General features: G+C 33.2%; 1 protein-coding gene across 4 annotated transcripts in view; it reads left to right on the top strand.

The window, feature by feature from the left end:
* The window catches only part of RB1 (RB transcriptional corepressor 1), a 107,057-nt gene that overhangs the window by 12,869 nt on the left and 67,902 nt on the right, over positions 1–26,286 (top strand). For 3 of the 4 annotated variants that reach the window (XR_012511700.1, XM_074378162.1, XM_074378158.1), the window contains exons 3-6: positions 11,774–11,889; positions 15,405–15,524; positions 20,593–20,631; positions 21,617–21,684. Coding sequence is in view for 3 of the 4 variants with exons in the window: in XM_074378162.1 (XP_074234263.1) it covers positions 11,774–11,889; positions 15,405–15,524; positions 20,593–20,631; positions 21,617–21,684 (343 nt within the window). In the remaining variant the exon portion in view is untranslated. The remainder of the gene's footprint in view (positions 1–11,773; positions 11,890–15,404; positions 15,525–20,592; positions 20,632–21,616; positions 21,685–26,286) is intronic. The other variant, XM_074378159.1, reaches the window with a different exon arrangement.

Here is a 26,286-nt window from a genome sequence, read left to right as displayed (position 1 = left end):
CAATGGGACAAATACCTTTATCTCACAGCATGAGAAGCTGTGTCTTTAAAAGAGTTTGTAATCACCAAATTTCTGCCTCACAACAGAACAGTATCACAGTAACAATTGTTGGCAGTTATCAAACCACTACAGTCCAACTGGCCTCCTGAAGCTGGGTTAAAGGCTGGCCTCTGCAAACCAGTCATGCTCTTCGCAGAGAAGAATAATGAAGTGTCTTTCTATTTATTTATATCTTTTAAAGTCTCTTTGAACAATATTTTTTGTTTTTAGAGGGCAAATCTTACAATTAAAAAAATTATTCCTAAATATTTTATTCTTGTTGATGCTATTGTAAATGGAATTTATTTTTAGTTTTTGGTTTACTCATTGCCAGTGTATAGACATACAGTTGCCTTTTGTGTGTTGGTTTTGTACCCTGCAAACTTACTGAATTCATATTTTAGTTCAAATAGTTTTTTAGAGTATTCCTTAGGATTTTCTATCTGCAAGATCATGTTGTCTGCAAATAGAGATTATTTTATTTCTTCTGTAACAATTTGGATGTCTTTTATTTCTTTGTCTTCCCTAATTGCCCTGGCTAGAACCTCCAATACTTTGTTATCTTTTTCCTGATCTTACAGGAAGAACATTCAACCTTTGCCATTTGTGTGGACTTGGTGTGGACTTTTGTAGATGCCTTTTGTCAGGCTGAGGAAGTTCCCTTTTATTCCTGTTGTGCTGAGTGTTTTGCCAAATTATTTTGGATTTTGTCAAATGATTTTCTGTATCTATTGTGGTCATCATGTGTTTTTTCTCCTTATTGATATAATATATTACATTAATTTATTTTAAGATTTTAAGCCAACATTGCATTTCTAGGCTAAGTCCCACTTGGTCATGGTGTGTAATTCTTTTCATATGTTTGCAGATTTGGTTTCCTAGTATTTTGTTGAGGATTTTTATGCATAGGTTCAAAAGAGATTTTGGTCTCTTTTCTTTCCTTGTAATATCTTTGTCTGATTTTAGTATCTAGGTAGTACTGACTTCTCACAGAATGAGTTGGGAAATGTTTCCTTGACTTCAGTTTTTATGGTTCAGTTTGATGAATTGATATTAATTCTTCTTTAAATGTTTGGTAGAATTCACCAGTGAAATCATCTGAGCCTGGACTTTTCTCTGTGTAGTTGTTTTAAAATTATTAATCTAGTCCCTTTACTTGTTACAGGTCTGTTCATATTGTCAATTTCTTTTTAAGTCAGTTTTGGTAGTTTGTGTTTTTTTAAGACATTGGTTCATTTCATCTGCATTATCTGATTTGTCAGCATGCAGTGTTCGTAGCATTCCCATTATGATTCTTTTTATTTCTGTAAGGTTGGTCTTAATGTCCTTATTTCATTCCTAATTTTAGCTTATTTGAGTCTCTCTTTTTTCTTGATTACTCTAACTAAAGGTTGCTCTATTTTTTTTTTTTCAAAAACCAATTTTTGGTTTAATTGATTTTCTCTACTTTTCTATTCTCTAAAAAATTTAATCAAACCATTTCTTTCCAAATTTTCACCATGTAATGTTTTATATTTAACATATATGTCAGATAACATTATTAAAGTTCATCATAAACTTTCATCATGAACTACTCAGATATAGCTAACATATAATTATATATAATTATTATAATAATATGTAATTGGACTGCCTACTTTTAAAATTGATTTTTCTCCATGAAAGTTTTTACTGTTGGTCAGTATTGTTTACTGCACTGTATTTACTTCTTGACCCATGGAAGGAATTTTACTCTCATCTCTGAATGAAGACTATTTAATTTAATTTAATTTTGTGGTCACTATGAATCTTGTAACTGATTGTTTACTTTTTGATTGCTAAGTTTCAAGGCATAGAATGCAGTTTTTCAGATACTAACACCTTTCTTGTCATTTTCCCCCCACCATTTCTATGTTTGCCTTTCAGCATTTTAAAGAAATGTATATGCACAAACATTTAAAACTCAAGTATACTTATTTTTAAAAGTCAAATTTTATAGTAATAGAGTGCAAAGTGAATATCCATTGCTCTCTTTATATTCCCATCTGTGTAGATATAACCAGTGATAAACTCTGTGCTCATTCCAGCCCTCCAGTCCTTCCTCACCTCCTCCTACACACTCCGGCACACACACACAGAAGGATTTTTATTTTACCTCATTAAGGTCTTATTATATATTTACACTTTTTAACCAATTCATTACCAAGGTTTTTAGATTAGGCAATAGATTCACATGGTTCAAGATTCAAAAGAAATAAAAATGTGAACAGTGAAAAGTCTCTCCCATTCTTTTCCCTAAGCTACATACACACTTCTTCTCTGTAGACAGCTAATAAGTTTCTAGTTTTTGCACTGTTTTCTGCCTTGCTTTTTTCATGTAGATATATCTTGAAGAGCACCTCTCCCTCTTTGTTTAGCTTAATCTTTTTAGTGGGTGTATTTTCCATTGTATGGACATGTAATTTATTTATGTATTTCCCTGTTGACAAACATTCAGTTTATTTTTGAACATTTGACATTACACACCACTGCAATGAATATCTTTATATATACATTTCATGCACAAATGAGAGTAATTCTGTAATGTAGATTCCTAGACATGGAAGCACTGGGTCAGAAGTCATTCACATTTAAAAATTTCAGAGGATTATGCTTTGCTCATAGAATAAAGTCTTTGCTGATATCTCACTTTTCCAGTGAGGTCTGCTACTGTTTACTACTGCAGTCTGCCCCTACTTCTCCCTCAAATTCTCTATTCACTTTTCCCTGCTCTTTTTCTTAACATAGTGTATATATATATATATATATGTATATATATATGTATGTATATATATGTGTGTGTGTGTGTATATATATATATATATATATATATATATATATATATATATATATGGTTTGCTTATATATAGTGACTTTTGTTTATTGTCTTTTTCCCCCCTAAAATGTCAACTCCAGGAAGTAGGAATGTTTATTTTGTTTATTGATGTATTCCTAGCATTTAGAGTAGTGCTCAGTGCTTAGTGGGCATTTAGAAAATACTTACTTAATTAATTAAATGAATTAGAGAATAATGTCCAAAATTACACTTCCCAAAATGCCCAATTTCTTTACCCACATATTTTGAATTTTTTTTGGTCTTAAGGTAAGTTGATTCAGAATTATATATAGCACTCTGAAACCACCAAACTTTCCCCCACCTTGGATCTGTTTCATAAAGTTTACCGAAGTTTGTTTATTAAATAATTATTTTTCCTAGGCATACAAAACTACCAGCCAGTGCTGTTTGTCATTATAAAGGTAAATTGTGTTATCTTGCTGCATTGAATTCTAGCAAAAGTGAGGTATTTTCTACTTTAGTTACTGAGGCATTATTGAAACTAAACATATGGGTTCTTGTAAGGTTTTTAACATTTGGGCAAATTTGCCAAAGATTATCATTTTATGACTTGAAACCCCAAAAACTGTCACACCACAGGACTTGGTGATCAGTGATACCTTTCAGTTCCCTTCCAACTGATATTCTTTCATTCTGACACCAACTCATTTATTCATTAGTTATGTTTTCCTTTTTTAAAGAATTATATGTGATATTGGTAGAATGAGTTGACATGCAAACTTTGAAAGATAACTTTTATAATGTAATTGAATCTGAGTTGTGGGCATTGACCTCTTAATATTTTTTTATCTTTGTTTCCAAGAGTGGTAAACATCAGTTTCATAGATTTTTTTTTTTTTTTTAAACAGAAAACCCAACTAATTAGTGGCTGTTTTAATATGGTGGCAGTTTTCTCTCCTCTGGCTGCATCTTCTTGGGTGGATCATCTTTTGGGCCTTTGAGTCAATAAACTAAGCAGAGAGGTTGACTAAAAACTAAGTTCCAGGTCTGTTATATGTCACATGTTGAGAAAGTGAGGTCGGTAATATCATTTCTTCATGTGGGTGGGTCATTTTGATACTCACTAGCTTATCAGTGTGTGCTCAGGAGCTCAAGAAACTATAGTAGAACCAATATTCTTACCTTATGCCTTTTACTTGTGATTCAGTTGAGCACACTAGGAAGAAAAAGAAATTCAAAAAAGTCATTCTGTCCTATATTGCGGGGTGGCTGTTATTGCTACTGCTTTTTCCAAAAATAGACATTTTACACCAAGTTAGTGCTGGACATTATACTAGGCTCTTGGGGGTACAGCAGTGAGTTAGATACAATTTTTATGTCTTCAGGGTGCTTACAGACTAGTTGAGATATGGACAATTGAACAAACAAGTAAACTGAACTTAAGTTTACTTAAGTGCTTAAACAAGCCTATCCACTGAGCTCAGTAGAAGTTCCTAAGGGAGGGAGCCCCTGGTGCTCATCTCTTGGGCAGGAGGCCAGATGAATCTGGGCTTGTCAGGTACGTATATTTCTGGGAGTAGAGTCAACTCTCTTCCCCCAAAAGGCATTGTGTAGCTAGGTGGCTAATTCAGCTGATGTTTAACCCTGCATGTTGTATCAAAAACACGATTTAATACAAGTAAGGTTAGCTTTTGCATTCTTCTTCTTGGCCCTGCCACTCTTGCCCCTTGCTTCGTCTGAGCACATCAAAGAACTTTCTTAACACTAACTGCTGTCAGCTAATATTACACAAATGAGAGGGAAGATTTTCTGGCATATTAGCATGTTACCCCTTTTGTTCCTACATTTAACCTTGGTGAGGATGAAATCCAGGAGTGGAAGATAAAGGCAGCTCTTATCCCCTCTATTTCTCTAATACATTTAGTTTGTAACTTTATTGCTAATCACTCATTACAGTCTCAAAAGTCAAGTGTAAGAATCTATTCTTTTGACCCTGAGATAAAGAGCGTATTTCTTATGGCTTATTTCCATCTTGGTCATGGCTGATATTTTAAAAAGTGAAAATGAGAGATAATAGTATTTTTAACTTTTAAAATTGCAGTTTAAATTCATGTTAGTTACGATAGCATGAATAGTAAGATAACCTCATTTTCTGCTGTTTCCAAGATGATTTATGTCACCACTTGGTGGCGTTCTTTTATAAGTTAGTACATTGTAAAAAAGCAAGTACAAATCATCACTGATTTGGGGTTACCAGTTGGGTGGTTCAAGTGAACTAAACTAAATGGTCACCTAATAGGTAACCTCTTCAAGTGTTGATTGTAGATTTTGATTTAAACTACAATATATGTAAAAAGTTTTAATGTTTTAAAGATTTTTCTCGAGTATTCCTAGTTTTTTTCTCTCCTACTTTATGTCAATTTAGTACTTTTTTATTGACTTATTTTCTCCTCTATTATTGTAGGTAATTTAGAAAATGTATCAAGGATTAATGAAGAAAATAAAACCGTTTGTAATCCTACCACCTAGAGATAATAATTAACATTTTGATATATTTTTGCCTTTCCTTCCTCTTAAAATTTTTTTTACAAAATTGTAGTCAAAATATACACAGAATATTGTATTCTGGTGGGTTTTTTTCTCTTAACATGTCTTTGATATTTTCCCATGTCCCAATTTTTGAAATGCTTTGAGAGTTTTATGTTATTCTGTAATATAGCTATGTTATAATTTATTTAACCATTCTACTCAAAGATATTTAAGCTTTTCCCACTACTTTTGCTATTATAAATAATTCTTTGAACATATATTACACTAAATTTTTACTCAATACTCTAGTTATTTTCATTGGATAAATTGTTAAATATAAAACTGAACTCTTAAGGAACTTGATGCATATTAGCAAAATGTCCTTCAGTTGACACTATTCTGAGGTTCAGTATTTTCAAAATACGTTTATTGGAAATTACTGTTTTTTCTTTTGCAAAATGCTTTTTCTTATCTTATGCCCATTTATTCTTCCTTTCTTTAGTGATTTTTTGGGAAAAGAATTACTTTTTCTCTGTTTTAACAATTTTTAAGTGCTCTTTGAGCCCATTTCATAATTGTCACCTAAATTTTCAAGAAAACAAGTCAGTTATAGATTTTAGGTTGAAAATTGGAAAATAAGACCTGAATCTTGAGAAAGCAGTCAGAACTGGAAAGCAGAATGAGATATGTGAAACATCTGTGTGGAGATGATGGGCGTGCTGTCCAAGTGGATGAGATTGCACCCGAAAAGAGAAGGTGGTGGGGAAAAGTCCTTGGAGTTAGGAAACACTGAAGAAGTTGTGAGAGAGAGAAAAGAGAATGAGGATGTTAGAATATTTTAAAAGCTAAAGAAAAACGTTTCATGACAGTGGTGTCAGATGCTGTATGGAGGTCTTTGTGGATGAAACCAAAGAAAAGGCCATTCAAGTTAGAGATCTTTGGAGACTTAGAGAATAGCCTCAGTAGAACAGTGCTTGTATAGTGGAAGTAAGTGCTCAGTGGATGCGGTATGTCTGTCCTGTGAGAGTGTATTTGGTGAGCGTGTGTGTGTGAATAGTGAAAACAGTGAGAGGTTTGTATGTGTAGTTGGGACAGTAGCTTGATAAAGTCAAGGGATAGGTTTTTTTGTGTTTGTTTAAGGTGATGTGAGCTTATTTGTAACTAAAGGGAAATAAGCTTTTGGGAAGAACTGTTAGAGAAATTGCAAAAGACAGAGGGAAGAATTAATAAACTAGGTCTCGAAGAAGATGAGGGGCAATGTGATCCAAAGTGGGAGGTAGGGAGGGGTTAGATTTATTAATTTGAGAGTGGAAGAGAATGTCCTTTTGTCAAAATCAGAAGAGAAGAGGAACTTAAAGATGCAGAGACATTTGGAGGAAGACTGGAAGCTATGGTAATTAGAGATTATTTGATATGGAGAAAATAGTTGAGGCTTTTGGCATTGTGATCCTTAAACCTTCTCAACAAAATAGAAATGAATAGTATAGAATAGTAAAATAATTAAGAGTACAGGACCCTTGGTGGGGTGATGAATGAGATTATGGATTTTAATAGTCAAAATGTTAGGAACATCAATGTAGAAATATAACAAGGAAATATTCTTAAATAAATGGAATAATACTGAGTGTTAGGAAACCTGGATTTAGGTCTATAGCATTGACTGGCTGTGTTGAACAGTTCTCAACTTTCTAGTCTTTAATTTCTTAATCTGCACAATGAGAGGTGGATCAAATGACCTTTACAGATTGAAGAAACTGAACAAAAGAACAAAACATAGCTGCACTAATCAAGACATTGTCGTACTGATGAAAAGAAAAACAAATAGGTCAATAGAACAGAACAGAGAATACAGAAACAGAATCCACACATATATAGTCAGTTTTTGCACTTGGAGGTACAAAGATAATTTAGTGGAAAAAGGATATTCCTCTCAACAAATGATGTTAGAGCTGTTGGACATCCATATGCAAAAAATGAACTTTATTCCCTATCTCACACCATTTATAAAAATTAATTCAAATGAATCATAGACCTAAACTTGTAGAAGACAACATAGGAGAAAATCTTTGTGACCTTGGGTTAAGCAAAGATTTCGTAGGTAGTATCACCAAAAGTATCATCCATAAAAGAAAATAATAAATTGAGCTTCATCAAAATTAAACACTTAAGCTCTTTGAAAGACACTATTTAGGAAAATGAAAGAAAAGCCATAGATTGGGTGAAAATTTTTGCAAGACAGGTCTCTGTTAAGGAATTTGAATCCAGAATGTATAAATAACTCTTGCACCTTAATAAGACAAACAACTGCATAGAAAATTGGCAAGAGATTTGAAAAGGCCCTTTGCCAAAGAAGGGATATGGAAATTAAGTAAGATTTGAAAAAATACTCAATGTCATTAGTCCTTGTGAAAATGTACCAGTATACCTACTAGGATGTCTAAAAAACAGAAAACAACAAACAAATAAAAACTAAGTGCTAGTGAGGACGTGAAGCAACTAGAACTCTCTTTTGTTTCAAGTGGGAATGCAAAATGGTATAGCCACCTTGGAAGACAGTTTATCAGTTTCTTATAAACTTAAACTTACATTTAATGTAGAACTTAGCATTCCCCAACTAGATGTTTACCCAAGAGAAATGAAAACATACATACACTTAAAGATCTGTGGTTGTGTATTTAAGGCTAGGGTTAGTAGCCTTATTCATAAAGATGTCTTGAACTGTTAGAATAGATAAACAAATTGTGGCATATTCATACAATGGAGTGCTACTCAGCAATTAAAAGAAATTAATACTGGTAGATACAACAATGTGGATGAGTCCTCAGAAGCATTATGCTAAGTGAAAGAAGCCAGGAAAAAAAGGCTAGTGACTGCATAATTCCATTTATATGACATTCTGGAAAAGGAATTAAAATCAGAGCAGTGGTTGCCAGGGTTTGGAGGTCAGTGACATGATTTCTTGTGCGGTCACACACACACACAAAACTCCAGCATTCCTCAGCATTCTCAGGAATGGATGAACGTGTTTGGTGTGGAGAAGGCTGGCTCATGATGGTGTTGAGACAATCAGTGGAATGAGTGCTAGATTCACTGCTAATAATAATGCTGCTGATACTGCTAGTTCTGATTCAGTGGGTCCAGTACTGGGCGCCATGCTGATTACTTAAGAGTATCCTCACTATTAATTTTCATGGTGACACTGATTACACACTATTATCATCTCTATTCTGGTAGAAACTGAGGCTTAATTATATTTAAGCAAGTTGCTCACAGTTAAACAACTAGAGTGTGTATTCAAACTCTTGAATGTTTGACACCAAAATTCATGTTCTGAAGTAAATAATAGTCTAAGTCCCAGGGAGACAGGTAGTTTTTTGTTTTACTACTGTATCCCCAAAAGCCATAAAACCATAGCAGTTGCATGATGAATATTTCTTGAAAAATTATTAGAGGTCTCAAATTTTGGAAGACATAAACAAATGGAAAATGCAAAAAAAACTATGTGAAGATTAAAAAAACGTGATTTTTAAATGATTGCAAATATGGTGGTTAGACTGATGTTTTCCATTTAGACATTTATCACATCAGATGACTGTGTTGAATTATATTATTTGTGCTCCAATAAAATCTACTGTTTTAGAAAATGAACAAAATGATTGTAGAGTAGGATTTTGTAGTTGATTGTAATCTTCATGGCTTTGTAAATTTTTTCCCTCTAGCAAATCTTATATAAGATCAGACCAAGTGGATGTTACTGGTTACAACTAAAATGCAAGCTCTTTCCATGTCTGTACCTGTGTCTGTATGTATGTCTATATCTAGAACCTTAAATACTTTAGAAATTCTATTTCTAGGGATCTTTTAGTTGGAAACTGGTCATTTTCTTTCTATTAAAAAAAATGTTTGTTTTTGCATGAATCATTTAGTTTTATAACATGATCTCATCTGTAATCTGGTTCCCTCTAACTAAGTCAAATATAGATGATTAAAATATTTAATATTTAATAGTTTCAAGTTTAGAAGGAACATTTATTTTTCTACCATATATAAATGTGTGTAAAGAAGAAAGACCATTTTATCTAAATATATAGTTAATTGGCATGCAGCTAGAACAACAATATCAACAACAAAATCAACACGATTTATAAATCTTCTGAAATAAAGGCCACTCATTTTACTTAAGGAAAGTTCGTCAGGTTCTTAAAGATCAGAACCTATGTATACAACATTTTATTTAGGCATTCTATCATTTCAGATGAACTTGTGTTGAATTGTGTTGACTATGTCCTAATATAATTTGCTATTTCAAAAAAATGAACAAACAACATACTCAATTTTAACAAGCTTAATACTTCATTTCCCAACTTTAAAAGCATTAAAAAAAAAAAAAAAGACTGAAATTGCTGAAAGAAAACACATTGAGAGAAGTTAGGTCCAACAGGTGATAGCTTGAGAGCGAAAAAGCAAACCAAAATAAGACATGACATAATAAGAACTAAGCACAAAAATTCAAATAGCATGTTAGTTTGGAGGTTGTTTATTATAGAGACAAACAACATTTTACATCTTAGTAATTCCTGAGAAATTGACAGTATTAATGTAAATACATATATGAGTTTATGTTCATTCATTTTATTAAAACATACTTCGTAGTCATTATAACAGTCAAGCAACATATACTTTGTATGTTCAGTTTCAGAGATAGTATAGTTTCAAAGTCAAATTTATTGAGGTATAATTTGCATACACTAAAATCAACCAGTTTTAAATGAACAATAACTTTCTACAAATGTTATTTAACCATGTAATTACCACCATTAAGGTATAGAAATTTTTTATTACTCTAAAAAATTTTCTCCTTCTCTTTTGTAGTCATTCCCCAATACCACCACTCCTGTCCCCAGGCAGCCACTGATCTACTTTGTGACATGAAAGATTAGTTTTTGTCTTTCCTAGAATTTCATTCAAGAGGAATCACACAGCATGTACCTTACCCTTTTGTGTTTGGCTTCTTTTTCTCAGTGTAATAACTTTGAGATTTATCTATGTTGTGTTTATTAGTACTTTTCCTTTTTATTGTTAAATAACACTTCAGTGTATGGATATACCACAATTTATCTTTTTACCTGGTTTTGGATATTGGGTTGTTTCAGTGTTTGGTTTTTATGAATGAAGCTGCTATTAGTTTTCAAGTATGAAGTTTCCATTTCTCTTGGATGTAAATATCTAATAAGTGTTATGGAAACTTTTATAACTTTATAAAAACTTGCCAAACTTCTTTTTCAAAATGATTTTACAATTTTACATTTCCATCAGCAATGTTTGAGTGTTCCATTACTTTTTTTATCAACCCTTGATTGTCAGTCTTTTTAATTTTAACAATTCTAATGGGTGTATGGTTGTAATATAAGTTTAAAAATATTTATTTCCTAAGTAGCTAAGATAAAGGAATAGTTTAACTTGCATAGTGACAAGCTTTGTATTATCCATAAAATTTGATAATCTAGAATAATCCTTTTTTTCCTAAAACTTTTATATAATTGAGATTTCCAAACAATGTAAAATTTCATTACATAATTTTCAGCTCTATTGTAATTTGCAATTAAGAGTAAGCAAATAATTCTCACTGTTTAATAGAATATCAGATAACTTGGTATTTCTTTTGTTTTCAATTTAATATAATCCACGTTTTACCTACAAAACTTACATATTTAGGGATATATATTTTTAGGGGAAACAGTATTCTAATGATAATGAAAAAAATATTCAAATGATAGTGATAGCCATCATTCACTGAATACTGATTATACACCAGGCATTATGCCAAGGGCTTTATACATATAACCTCATTTAATTCTTACAAAGTGAGATATGTATTATAATTTTCAGTTTACAAGGAAAGCAATTATAGCACTGAGAGATAAGAATTTCATACGTTTAGAAAAGATTAATTAATAGATTGATAAAAGAACAAGTGAATTAAAGCTAAAGAAGCCAGTCAAATAAGAAATTAGGCTTTTTTTTTTTTAAGCAATTTATGTTATGGAGTCTAAAATCTTTTAACTTGACTTTGATGATACTGGATTTTTGAAAAGTGGAAATACTTACTTCAAAGAACTGACTGACCCCTAGGTTTTTTATAGTAAGTTGTAATTTAACTGTTTGATCCTTCTAGTAATTTTTTTTTGGCCTTACAATATGAAATTTAAGGGTTCCTTTAGTATAGAATTAAATGCTCTTAACTATATGCCCTAGTAAAGATTTAGAAACAGATTTATTTTGTTATGCTGAATAAGAAAAAAAGTTGCATATAATACAGTTTTAACACAGTATCCCATATGTGAATGATTTAATGAATATTTGAACCTTTTTTTTTTTTTTTGTTCCCAGGAAGGTTATATTCAAAAGAAAAAGGAACTATGGGGAATCTGTATCTTTATTGCGGCAGTTGACCTAGATGAGATGCCATTCACTTTCACTGAGCTGCAGAAAAGCATAGAAACCAGGTAAAATTTCTTACATCAGTATAGGCCTCTGCCATTAAAGAAAACTATTTCCGAACTTTTATTTTAATAGACTTTAGGGAATTAGTGAGAAATGCTAAAATTAAATAAAACACACATTTAGGTCAACTAGTGAACTCTTGTTCTCCATTGGAGGCCTTAATGAAGGTGTATTTATGCTGCACTTTCTTAAAAAAATGTAGCAGTTTGTATCCTGGGAAAATTTTCATTATGTCTCTCACTATCTGTAAACTTTCTTAATTGTAGCTGTTGATAAAGTGGACAAGAAAAGCAAGGATTTATGAAGTAGGCTTATTATATATTAAAACTTCTTTGTAAAAGTAGTGTGAGTCTATCTTAAAGGAATTCAGTTAAGATTTATTAAATTTTAAGGTTGTTGAATATAACAGATATTATAATTATATACTTTTTGAGACTGTATATTCAGTTGAGTATCCACTACAATACTTGCCCCAGTTACTACTTAACTAATATCTGTATTGAGCTTATAAGCCTCATAAGAGTTTACTAATTTGTTTGTAACAACTCAGAAGAGCCTTCTGGGACCTCCAGTCATTTCTCTTCCAGCGTGTTTACAAAATGTAAGATTAAATAAATACTTTTACCAAAAAGATAGTAGTACCTGTATGTTTTTGGATAAAGCCATCTAAAATTAAACATAATTAGGGTTTTGTGTAAATGAGATAAATTAAATTATTGCATTTTTTGGTAACACTTTTCCTTACTACCTCTAAATAAAATGTGGAAACAAAGGCCTTGGTGTTTGTATTTTTAACTTATTGAATTAGAATTCATTTATCTCTTTTTATATAGCTGAAAAATAACCTAAGTATGTAAGTAAATTCTACATTAATTTATTCATTCATTCAGGAAATGTAGTGGCCTCAGAAGATTGGAAAGAGTATGGATATTTGGGTTAAGATAGACTGGGTTTATTTTACAAGGTATATGACATGGAGCAGATTGCTTCTTCTAATTAAGCCCCAGGTTCCTAATCTATGAAATGAAAATTATTACCTACTTCACAGAATTATGAGGATTAAATAATTTACAGTGAATAGAGAAATAAACAGTTCATAGAGTCAGTGCCTGTAACAACGTAGGCCCTGGTGAGGTCTTGATCTCTTTTTTCTCTTTAGGCTCCTCACACACCCTTTTTCTCCACCTGCCCAGCCCAGAAAAAAGGGGAAAGAAACAAAACTTACCAACTGTTAGGCACTATGATACTCTACTAGGTTCTGTCTGTATCTTTTATCTATAAGATGAAAGAATTTTTCTGGTAAAGTTTTTCCTAAACTTTTCCCTGAGTGTAGAGCAGCACTGATTTATAAAATGGACATAATATCACTATATTTTGTAAAGCAGCACTACATTTATAAAATGTAAATAATATCATTATAATAAATATAGTAATATATTTGGTACAACTTTTCTTAGGGTGTTTCTCAGTGTTCTGATAACTATCCAGGAATGTTTTCTAGACCACTGCTTCTTAAATATGCTCCGGTGAAGAACTGGTTTCTTTCTAATATATCATGGACGGATTTTTTTTAAAATGTAATGTAAATTAATTACTAGAAAAATGAAATAAAATCATGCTAGACATAGGACCAAATTTTGTATTATTAGATTCAGCAGGCATAAAATTAGTGTCAAATTGCGATAATAGTTTTTAAGTGCGACTCAATCTCTGTACTTAATTGTGGACTGGTAAACAGTTTACAGACCAGTAACAATCCAGGGAGCACTGCTGTAGAATACATAGGTACCTTCAGGTCTGTGGGCTTTTTATGCCTGTCTGCCTGCCTTCTTTCCCTCTCAGCTTCCTGCCCTCTTTTTCCTTCAGAGGAGGGCTACAGAAGGAATAGAGACTCAAGTTATCCCTAGGAAAAAAGGCTTTGTAGTAACAATTCACAGTTTTCACGGTGCTCTGTAGGTAGTTATCACCATGTATCTCATAAAAACTGGCAGTGAGAGTGGTTCTGGAATAAACGCTGTCCTAAGGTTGATTTCTTCCTCTTTTTTTCTCTGCACATTGGCTCTTTTCATGCAACATCCTGACTGCCTACTCTGTATCACTTCTATTCTTCCTTTATTTGCCTTTCCACAAAGCTTGTCGTGGCTGCCCCAATCTCTTCTATATCAGTAGAACTTTTCATAACCTTCTTTTGTGTTCCTGCCCACTGCTAAGTAGCTGAAGCTTTTATTTTTCCGGTTCTCGGGATAGATGTCTAAGTGGTGCAGCCCACTTTTTGGAATGAAGACTATAACTCAGGTTATAGGTTGCTAGGCAGCCTATAGATGGATCTGGTGACTCCTCCATAGTATGGTTTGCTGCTTTGATATAATTCCTTAGACAGACTTGATTAGAAATGAGAGTGGGAGGTGCAGTTGATGATTGCTATCTCTATTGCCCTATTTTTCAGTAGTGAACAGTATATGTATTAATATTTCAAAAATGTTAATTTTTATAGAAACAATAAAGAATAATTTAGAGTTATTATTTAAACAACTTAAAATTTGTAATCAGTTTTCTTTTTCTCTTCCCCAACAATTCAATCCTGGATGATTGGTGGGGTGCAGAAAGTAGGTGTGTGCATCTGTAGTGGGGTAGAGCTGTGGGGCTCAGAGAAGGATGTTAGAGCCAAAGTGGGATGAGGAGGTCATCTACCCGGGCGGAGCTGGGGGCATGCTTCTTGACACAGGCTGCTTGGTGTGCAATGTCAGTGCCCAATCAGGGTGTGCGGGCAGCTGGTGTAGGAAGTCATGGCACATATGAGGTAAGGGCAGTCTGGGATAAGGAGTCAGAGCCCTACCAGGGTGAGGAAGGTATCCATGTGGGGGGGGGCAGTCGGGGATGGGAAGTCAGTCTGAGCAAGAGAAGAGGACACCCATGTAGGGGAATTGGTAGCTTGGGAGATGGAAAGTAGTTACATCCAGGGGATTGACTAAATAAGTAAATTAAAGATATCTGGATCCCAAGTTTCTCACTGTCAAGGAAGAGTTATAAATATGGAGAGGGAAACACTGGAATGAACCATGTGGTTTTGTGTTGGAATTGGATGAATGGATGTGAACTTACGATTTTAACACATATAGATATAGAAATAAATATATGGGCTCTAGAATGTTATTCCCAGCTTTGGGAAATTTTCACATTGATACCTTTTAAAAAATTAAATAAAACTATTTTACTGGTTAAAAATGGGAGAAATATATGTGTGTGTCTGTAATAACCTTTATTTTTTTTTTTTCTATGGTCTTGATGATAAGTAGGTGGAAGAGGCACAGGTATGTAGATTCAGGGGTATAGGTTGAAGGCTTTTTTTCTTTTTTAAATTCTGATAAAATGCAAAAATTAATACCTTCCAAAGGATGTAATAGTGATTTGGTGTAGGGCTAACAGTCTTTTATATTGAAATATCTATGCTTTGAAAATGAAACAAAATGAATTTTTTAAGTTATGGATTCACTTTTTTCTATTCTTTCCTTTGTAGTGTCTATAAATTCTTTGACTTACTAAAAGAAATTGATACCAGTACCAAAGTTGATAATGTTATGTCAAGACTATTGAAGAAGTATAATGTACTGTGTGCACTCTACAGCAAATTAGAAAGGTAAAGTACAAATGTTATTAATATTACACCCTGCTTTTTCATGTCATTGTTCATGATTAGATTCCGTCTGGGAACTATTACATATTTAGTAAAGTTATTAAGTATTACACCTTAGATTTGTCCCCATAATATTCTTAACTTTCTTATTTGTCCAATCATATACATTCTGAATGTTTCCTACAAAATTACTTGTTTTTCATGTTTCTCATCCGTTTTAATAAACTTAAAGCTTAGTTTCCACTTTAGCCTTCTCTGCCAGAAGACTTGTAGTTCTGAATGAAAGAGTGACCTAAATTTAAAATTCTTCCTGATAGGGCTATTATGTTTAGAAAGAGAAAACATGTTGGGAGTGGAAGGTATATGTGACCTATACGACTAAGCTGTGACTTGTATTCCCAATGGCGGTTTAGAAGAAGTAGTGTTTTTTGGAATATACTTCAAGAAACTATACTTTTAGCTGTTTCACTGCAAATACATTAAACTACAACAAGCACTAACGAAGTGACTGTTAGTACCCACTGTATGATAGATCCTGGGGGTGCAAAATCATATGACACTATGATCATCAAGAAGCTTATAGTAAATAAATAAATTATATTTTTTAATAAAATTAAGTGCAATAATCATTTGATGCTCTATTGTAGAGGATTATTTGTAAGAAGTAGAAATTATATAGTGGGCAAAATACTGTATATTTTTAAGGGTGAGAAGAATAATTCTGGGGTGAAAAAACTATGGAAGGAGGCAATGTCTGAGGAGGAGTTAAAAGGTAAATAGAAACTCACCAAGCAAAGTGTGTAGGAACTGGGACTGAGCATCCTAGGCACGGAGAAAGGCAGAGAGAAATGTGTACAAAGCCACAGCAGTAGTGTAATTTACTTTGATACTGCTAATGACTAAACAGTAGGAAGGGATTAGATTGATAGGGAGCTTGGACTTTGAACTGCAGGTGATGGAGAGTCATTGATTTTAAGCTAGAGAGTGTCATAGTCAGATTTGGCCTTTTAAAGTTCACTCAGGACTTTGTAAAAGGGCTTTAGAATTTTTATTGATCAGTTATATGAGATACTTTGGTGTTTATTGGCCTTGAAGTAGATAGATAGATTTTTTTCTGTCTTACATGTACCTTCTTCTGAAGAGCAATTGGGAAGATTAACTGTGATACCAAAGCCTGTTTATTTCAGGGTAGACTATATGTATGTATGGCAGTGTGCTTTAGTGATTATGATAACTTTTAAAAAGCTAAACAGATCTAGGTATGAATGTTAATTTTGTCACTTGCTGACTGAGCTAGGGAAAGATGTTTATTAACATCTTTAAATTTCAGTTTCAATTTGTAAAATATAGATAATAATACTTTTCTTGCAGGGTAATTATAAGAATTAAGAAAGATAATGTTACTGGTTAGCTCACCTCCTAGCATATACTGCTTAATAAACAGTATGGGAAGTGAAGGGAGTGGAAAGTAACTGCTAATAGATGTGGGATTTCTTTTTGGGGTGATGGAGATATTCTGGAATTAGATAGTGGTGATGGTTACAAAATGAATTTACTAAAAACTACTGAATTTCTACACTTGAAAATGATGAATTTTGTTATGTGAATTATATTTCAGTAGGAAATCATGAAACCAATAAAAAAGTTATTGATATTTTATATTCTTTTTCTCATACTAAGCATTTTTGAATATTTTGGTACGTAATTTACATTTGCAGCGTGACTTCATTTGGAGTAGCCAAACACATTTCAGGTATTCAATAGCCATAGGTGATTGTGGTTACCATATTAGAAAGCACAGGTTTATATTTGAATGTAATTGTCTTTACTGTATGGTAACATTCTGTTCTGAGTTACAGCAAATTACAACATGATATAAAACAATGCATCTGACATTAAATAACTTTTCTATAATTGTAAAAATTCCCTCTTGATTACTGTTTGCTTTTTATTATAACATAGTAGGTTTCTTTATATAAATTTTTGATCTACATATTTTTTGTGACTGGCTTCTTTCACTTAGCATATTTTCATGGTTTATCCATGTCGTAGCATGTTTCAAAACTTGATTACTTTTTATTATGGAATGATATTCTATTGTATGACTCTATCACATTTTATTTATCCATTCATCTATTTATAGATATTTGGGTTATATGTCGTTTAAAGTAGTTGAGTGTATAAAGGAGAGTAAGTGTATATTAATAGAGTTTGTTATATCAACTTTTTAATATACCATTTCTTTTCCTCTTCATTTCTTTCTGTGGATTTGATTTACTATTTAGTGTCATTTGTTTACTCCAGTAAAGCTTTGACCCCACCCACCTCCTTTGTGGTGCTGTTGTCGAATACGTTGCATTTCTATATGTTATAGGCCCAAGAATACAATATATACATTCTGCGTTATGCAGTTGCTTTTTATAGCAATTAGAAGAAAGGAGAAGAAATATGTAGTTATACGATCTCTCATAATAAGATAATTACCTTTACCATTGCTCTTTGTTTTTTCATGTGAATGTGAATTACTGTCTTGGGTCACTTGTTTTAAGCCTGAAAAACTTCTTTTAGTATTTTTGGTAAGGTGAGTTTGCTATCAACACATGCTCTGTTTTTATTTGAAGCTATTTCACCATCACTTTTGAAAGATAGTTTTGCTGTATGTATGATTCTTGGTTAACGTTATTTTTCTTTTATCATTTTGAATATGTAATCCCACTGCTTTCTGATCTTCATTGCTTCTGTTGAGCAGTCATCTGTTAATTTTATTGGGTTCCTTTGTATGAGATGGATCACTTTTCTCTTGCTGTTTTCAAGATTTCTGGTTTTCAACATTTACCCTACGATATATCTGGGTGTGGATCTCTTAACATTCATTCTACTTGGAGTTTGTTGTGTTTCTTGGACATGTAGATTTGGGAGTTTTCAGCTATTATTTTTTAAAGTATTTTTTCTCTTTCTCTCTCCCCCTTTTCTTCTGGTACTCCCATTATACATATATTGGGTTTTTTTTGGTGTCCAGCATTTCTGTGAGCCTCTTCATTTTTCTTCTTCTTCTATGTCTTTGTTCTTTAGACTACATAGTCTCTTGATCTGTCTTCAAGTTTAGTGATTCTTCTGCCAGCTCAGATCACTGAGCCCCTCTAGTGAATTTTTTATTTTGGTTATTGTACTTTTCAACTCAAATTTCCATTTGGTTCTTTTAAAATAATTTCTATCTTTTTTTTGATATCCTCTATTGGATGAGACATTGTCAGCATACCTTTTTCTTCTTTAAGCATGATTTCCTTTAGTTCTTTGAACTTATTTAAAATAACTGCTTTGAAGTCTTTGTTAAGTCTGATGTCTTGGTTCTCTTAAATAAAGTTTCTATTATCTGCTTTTTTTCCCTATGTAGAAGTAATACTTTCCTGCTTCTTTGCATATTTTATATTTATTTTTGAAAACTAGACATTTTTGATAACCTTGTAGTAACTCTGGGAGCTTTTCTCTCCTGGGACTTGTGGTTGTTGCTGTTTTCCTGTTTATTTATTTAGTGACTTAGCTGTACCATTTCAGTGAGGTTTATTTTTCTCACAATGTATATAGCCTCTGATACTGCTCCTTAATGTAGCCTTGGGCATGTGCACAGTCACTCTGAGCTGACATTGGTTTTAGTGGGTTCTCTTTGACTATCTTTTTCCCTGTTGTCAAGCTAACTGCCTCTGCTGATATCACACCTAGTTGTTGCCTCCCACTAATTGTTGACTGATTGCTTTATTGTTTTTGACAATGCTCTGGGTCACAAATTGCTTCACAGTCTAATCCAATTAAAATTTGGCACCCTTGGCAGGAGTAGTCTAGGAGACCAGCCTTGAGGCTTATTCTGATACCTGGAGAGCTATTCTTAGCTAATCTTTCCCTAATTCTTGCCTGAATGATCTAGGGTTTAGCTTTTTTCTTTTCATGAGTCAGTCAGCTTCCTCTTACTTCCACTAAAATCTATATTGCTTTCAACAGTGCTCTCAGCCTTGAATTCCCTTGGGGAGAGCTCAAGGTTCTCTGTTGTTAGGACCTGCCTTTCCCTAGGCACCACTTCTGTGCCACGGCTTGGGAGGTCTGGGTGGGGGCAGTAGTTGCTTTTCTTGGAGTGATACCTCTGTTTTAGAGTAGGGCACCGAGAAGAGGCGATAGCCCCTGGTCTTCTCAGATTGCCTTTGGCTGGAACCTCTGTCCTATGAGCCAGCTGGGGCAAGAGAAGTCAGTATTTTTGATCTGTTGTGCCCAGAGTAAAACTTTACCCTATGAATGGGAGATAGGTGGAGGACAGGAGCTGCAGACCCCTCAGCTTCTCTTTCTTGGGAGAGACCTACTGCAGCATGGACAGGGATTGATGAGAAATGCTGGTAGCCTGTTCTTCCCAGAGAGAGAGTTCTGGGATGGGAGCTGGGGAGAGAGGAGCCCTGTGTCTTAGCTACACTTTCCAGGGGCAGAGCTTTGTTATGCTGAGTTGGAGGAGAGGAGAAAAACTTTTGCTTTGAATTCCACAGTCTGTCATTATTCTTACCAAGATTTAGTAGATTTTCTTGAAGAAATGTTTCCCTTTTTGCCATATGCCCTTAGGAAAACTTCCAGAGACCTTAAATGGTTTTTTAAAATACTTTTACCAATTATTATATCGGGGACCAGACCTGCATGGATCCTTACTCCCCCATTCTAGAAGTCATTGTCCTAAATAAGTAGGTTTTATAGTAGTTTTTAGTTGTGTTATTTCAGTGAGACTCTTAGTTAGTTAGGCTTTTATGACCTGACCTGAAATTCTAACCAGGTCAAGATTCAATTACAGAATGTTTTCCAAGTTACAAATGCACATGTGGACTCCAATCCTTTTGTAATTAGATATTACAGTGATGTGTGTCATGTCAAAATAAATTGGAAAAATCTGCTTTAACTTTGTTTTATAATACTGTACTTTAAAAAAAAGTATCCTTAAGATAAATAAAGCATGATAAAATTAATTTCTAAATTACAAAAAAAATTAAAAGGTAATTTTTTACAAAACCATGATGTTAATATAATTATTTCTTCCTTTTAGGACATGTGAACTTATATACTTGGCACAACCCAGCAGTTCGTAAGTACTTCAGAGCATGTTAATTTTCACTTTTTGGTTTTTTAAAAAGATTTTTCTGGAATAATCCCAAACATGCTGATAATTTCTGGCTTAGTTTGATTATTTCATGCTGTTTCATATATTAAGTTCATAGATTTAAGCCCTGTGCAGATTATTTATTTTTTCAGAAAGAAAATGGTATGAAATACATGTCTTTTACTTCAAGGGAGAACTAGTAAGGTTGAAGCTGATTCAGTGTAACATTTCACCAACTCTGAGAAAAATGCAAATTCATTGATGAAGTCTTTATTGAGACTCTTTTACAGGCATTTAATTAACTAAGACTCAGAGCATAGTTTTGTGTAAGAATAAGTATGAGTCTATATTAAAATTTCCAAATACTCTTTTGAAATGTACAATACATGTTCCAACACTATACTATTGGAAGAGCTCTAGAGGTTTTTTTTGAAAACAGAATGAGTAGTATGAGATTTTCTGCCCCATTGAAGTGGTAATACTGAAGATGAGTGATACAAAGGGAAATTGTATGTTTATTAGTTCTATCAATCTGTTCCACTTGTTAATTCTAGGAAGAGAATGACATGAAATTTATGAAGGTATAAATTGGTAAAGCAGAGTCACAAAAACCTCTGTTTTTCTGTTCACAGTGTTGATTTTAATTAGAAAACAAAGAGCAGAAAGGTATTAATTGGAAACCAAGTATGTCATATTATACCACTTCCTGTGCATATTTTTAGATTAGAATTGAAATAGTCAATATTTTCTTTAAAAAAACATATATACTACTCTGTGGGAAAATATAAATATCTTGGTAAAAACACTAACTGAATTCAGGCAGATTAAATTAATGTGTAAATTGTGCATTTGAAATGGACTGTATTCTATTATGTGATCAACTCCAGTTTGTAATTTAAAAATAGGAAAAAAAGGTGTAGTTGGAAAACTGTCATTGTGATTTTTTTTCTACTTTCTGTTTGTTTACTAGGATATCTACTGAAATAAATTCTATGTTGGTGCTAAAAGTCTCTTGGATCACATTTTTACTAGCTAAAGGTAAAGTCATCATGTTTGTTACATGCTTATGTTTCAGTTGTAATAACTGATAATTCTTTTCAGTAAGCTCAGAATTTTAATTCAGTTTAATGTTGCTTCCCCTTTCCCCCAGTTCTCTGTGTGGCTTAGTCGTTAGCAAGTTCCTGTAATTCTGGTACTGGAGGGAACCTTGAAAATGTCTCATTTTATTTCTGTTTCTAATATTTTTCATTCTCTCTTCCTTCCTTTCCTTTTTGAAGAATAATGTTGCTATTTTTATAAGGATGATATATACTCATGATGAAGAATTCAAATAATACAGAAAAATGCATAGGAAAATGTAGAAAAATTACCCAAAACCCCCCTAAAATAATCATCATTAAAATTATGTGATTGTCATTCCGGATACACTTTTGTGCATACATTCTGATTAAAAAAAGGTGGGTGGGTGAGTGCATTCACAGATATTATTTTCTAAAAATAGGGTCATATTATACTGCTGTGTTTAAAATATAAAAACTAATTTTACCCAAATTATACAGGAGAAAATAAATAAGAGAAATAGAATTGCTTAAATTATATAAATGTTTTGTCAGTTATGCAGGATTATTTCCTAAAATATTTCTCTAAAATTATGAAAAAGCATTATGAAAACATTAACAGAATATTTAACTTTGTGTTTTGATTTAAAACAATATATATTAATCTGCTCTGAAGAAAAAGAATTCTCACTCTTGCTGTCTCCTCCCTATTCCCTGCTTTCAGATTTGCTTTTTTTTAATCATCACATTAGCAAAGATTCTATTTACATGCTGTTCTGTAATTATAATTATCACACTTGTTAGTCTCATTTCTGTATTTCAGTGGATTCGAAGCCTTTGTCCCTCCTGTATCATAGCTTCTCCATTTTTGAGTTCTTTATTTTGGTTTATCCTTAACTGGCTAGATTTTACCATGAAGGACTTTTCAAAAAAAGGCTTTTTAGCACCATGTTTTCTGTGTTTGGCATGTTTAGGAATCATGTCTATAGTCTTTATACCTGAAGGACAACTTGGTTGTGTATTCTTTTCTTGAATGGGTTCTCTGATTTTTTTTTCCCCCTTTATGTTGTGATTCTATTTTTTTATTTTCTATATGTGTTTGCATAATCACTGTGCTCTTTTCCGCATGTTGCTAGGGCTTTATGTGGGCAACCCTGACCTGATGATGTTCTCTTTTCTCTGATGTAGTGTTAATAAATCTCCCTTCACTAACTTCATACTTTATCTGTGACCCCAAAGAGATACCATATGAGAGCAGGTTTTTTTATTATACTCACTTTTAGTCAGAGGATGAGGGAGAAAGTAGGAACCTCATCTGGAATGATTAGTCTTTGTGGTTCTGAGATTTTTATTAGAATGAACTCTAAAACAGGCACTTGTAGTGGCCATTATATGGCCGTTCTGTCCTGCTTCTATAACAGGATTGTGTTAGGTTTCACATTGTTACCTAATTCAGCATAGTATGCTGGAATCTTTATGTTTGTCAGAAAGTTGCTGTAATTGTTTATTTCCACCATTTTGTACCTCTCTCATCAGTGATTTCTACTCCGTCCAAGTAAGAAGAGGAGAAAGATGAGGATGCTCTGAGTCACTATGTTTTAAATTTGGTGTTAGTACTAGCACTTAACCAGTACATTTTTCCCCCTTCATTTTATTAGATATTGGAAAGGAGATTCTTTGATCTAACTTCACTCTACTGTTTTTAACTAGAAGTTCTTGATATCATTCTTTACCTCTATGTTATTTCTTAATAACTTCTAAGTATATTACGAACATATTTTTGTACCATACCTATGGTTGTAGAAAAGCTACCTGATGTAAGGTTACCTTTTTTCCTCATGGAGTTTCTACACCCTCAGTATTAGGATTATTAGTGGTTTAGCAGTCTGATACCAATAAGATAGAAAATGAGTCAAATGAAACTTCTCTGTTAAAAATAATACACAAAATAGAGCCATAAGCAAATATGTCATAGATATATGATTTCTATATTTTGTGTAGCTCCACTGTTTCTTCCTTAGGTATTTATTTTATACATTTCTTTCCTTATAGCTCTTCAGTTGTATATTTGTTATATAAACTTTTAGGATTTTGTGCTAAATAATTACTTTATAGATGATTTTATAATTATGTACTAATTTTTTTACTTCTTTTTTTTTGACCTTTTTTTATTGCGTTATAGTCATTTTACAATGTTGTGTCAAATTCCAGTGTAGAGCACAATTTTTCTATTATACATGAACATACATACATTCATTGTCACATTCTCTTTCACTGTGAGCCACCACAAGATCCTGTATGTATTTCCCTGTGCTACACAGTACAATCTTGTTTATCTATTCTACATTTTGAAATCCCAATCTATCCCTTCCCACCTCCTGTGCCCCTGGCAACCACAAGTTTATGTTCTATGTCTATGAGTCTGTTTCTGTTTTGTATTTATGTATTATTTTGTTTTTTAGATTCCACATATGAGCGATCTCATATGGTATTTTTCTCTCTTTCTGGCTTACTTCACTTAGAATGACATTCTCCAGGAACATCCGTGTTGCTGCAAATGGCGTTATGTTGTCGGTTTTTATGACTGAATAGTATCCCATTGTATAAATATACCACCTCTTCCTTATCCAGTCATCTGTTGATGGACATTTAGGCTGTTTCCATGTCTTGGCTATTGTAAATAGTGCTGCTATGAACATTGGGGTGCAAGTGTCATTTTGAAGTGGGGTTCCTTCTGGATATATGCCCAGGAGCGGGATTCCTGGGTCCTGTGATAAGTCTATTCCTAGTCTTTTGAGGAATCTCCATAGTGTTTTCCACAGTGGCTGCACCAAACTGCATTCCCACCAGCAGTGTAAGAGGGTTCCCTTTTCTCCACAGCCTCTCCAGCATTTGTCATTTGTGGACTTTTGAATGATGGCCATTCTGACTAGTGTGACGTGATACCTCATGGTAGTTTTGATTTGCATTTCTCTGATAATTAGTGATATTGAGCATTTTTTCATATGCCTATTGATCATTTGTATGTCTTCCTTGGAGAATTGCTTGTTTAGGTCTTCTGCCCATTTTTGGATTGGGTTGTTTGTTTTTTTCTTATTAAGTCATATGAGCTGGTTATATATTCTGGAGATCAAGCCTTTGTCAGTTTCATTTGCAAAAATTTTCTCCCATTCCATAGATTGTCATTTTGTTTTACTTACGGTTTCCTTTGCTGTGCAGAAGCTTGTAAGTTTCACTAGGTCCCATTTGTTTATTCTTGCTTTTATTTCTATTGCTTGAGTAGACTGTTCTAGGAGAACATTTTTGAGATGTATGTCAGATAATGTTTTGCCTATATTTTCTTCTAAGAGGCTTATTGTATCTTGTCTTATGTTTAAGTCTTTGATCCATTTTGAGTTTATTTTTGTGTATGGTGTAAGGGAGTGTTCTAGCTTCATTGCTTTACATGCTGCTGTCCAGTTTTCCCAACACCATTTGCTGAAGAGACTGTCTTGATTCCATTGCGTATTCTTGCCTCCTTTGTCGAAGATTAGTTGACCAAAAGTTTGTGGGTTCATTTCTGGGCTCTCTGTTCTGTTCCATTGGTCCATATGTCTGTTTTTGTACCAATACCATGCTGTCTTGATTACTGTAGCTCTGTAGTATTGTCTGAATTCTAGGAGAGTTATTCCTCCAGCCTCTTTCTTTTTCTTCAGTAATGCTTTGGCAATTCTAGGTCTTTTGTGGTTCCATATAAGTTTTATTATGATTTGTTCAAGTTCTGTGAAATATGTCCTGGGTAATTGGATAGGGATTGCATTAAATCTTTAGATTGCCTAGGGCAGTATGACCATTTTAACAATATTGATTCTTCCAATCCAGGAGCATGGGATATCTTTCCATTTTTTAAAGTCTTCTTTAATTTCCTTCATCAGTGTTTTATAGTTTTCCGTGTATAAGTCTTTCACCTCCTTGGTTAGATTTACTTCTAGGTATTTTATTACTTTAGGTGCTATTTTAAAGGGGATTGTTTCTTTACTTTCTTTTTCTGTTGATTCATCATTAGTGTAAAGAAATGTAACTGATTTTTGAACATTAATCTTGTAACCTGCTACCTTGCTGAATTCTTCAATTATTTCTAGTAGTTTTTGTGTGGACCTTTTAGGGTTTTCTATTTGTAGTATCATGTCATCTGCATATAGTGACACTTTTACCTCTTCTTTTCCAATTTGGATCCCTTTTATTTCTCTCTTGCCTGATTGCTGTGGCTAGGAGTTCCAAGACTATGTTGAATAGGAGTGGTGATAGTGGGCAGCCTTGTCTTGTCCCAGATTTTAGTGGGAAGCTTTTGAGTTTTTCACCATTGAGTACTATGCTGGCTGTAGGTTTGTCATATATAGCTTTTATTATGTTGAGATATGTTGCCTCTATACCCACGTTGGTGAGAGTTTTTATCATAAATGGGTGTTGAATTTTATCAAATGCTTCTTCTGCATCTATTGAGATGATCACGTGGTTTTTGTCCTTTCTCTTGTTGATGTGATGTTGTTATTTCTTAATGGCTTTAGTTATTGTAATATTTTTAAGGTGGGTTAAAATTGAA

This window comes from Camelus bactrianus, chromosome 14, assembly GCF_048773025.1.
Source record: "Camelus bactrianus isolate YW-2024 breed Bactrian camel chromosome 14, ASM4877302v1, whole genome shotgun sequence".
Taxonomy (NCBI): domain Eukaryota; kingdom Metazoa; phylum Chordata; class Mammalia; order Artiodactyla; family Camelidae; genus Camelus; species Camelus bactrianus.
The sequence above is the reverse complement of the archived record's forward strand: the minus strand, read 5'-3'. Positions and strand labels throughout refer to the sequence as shown.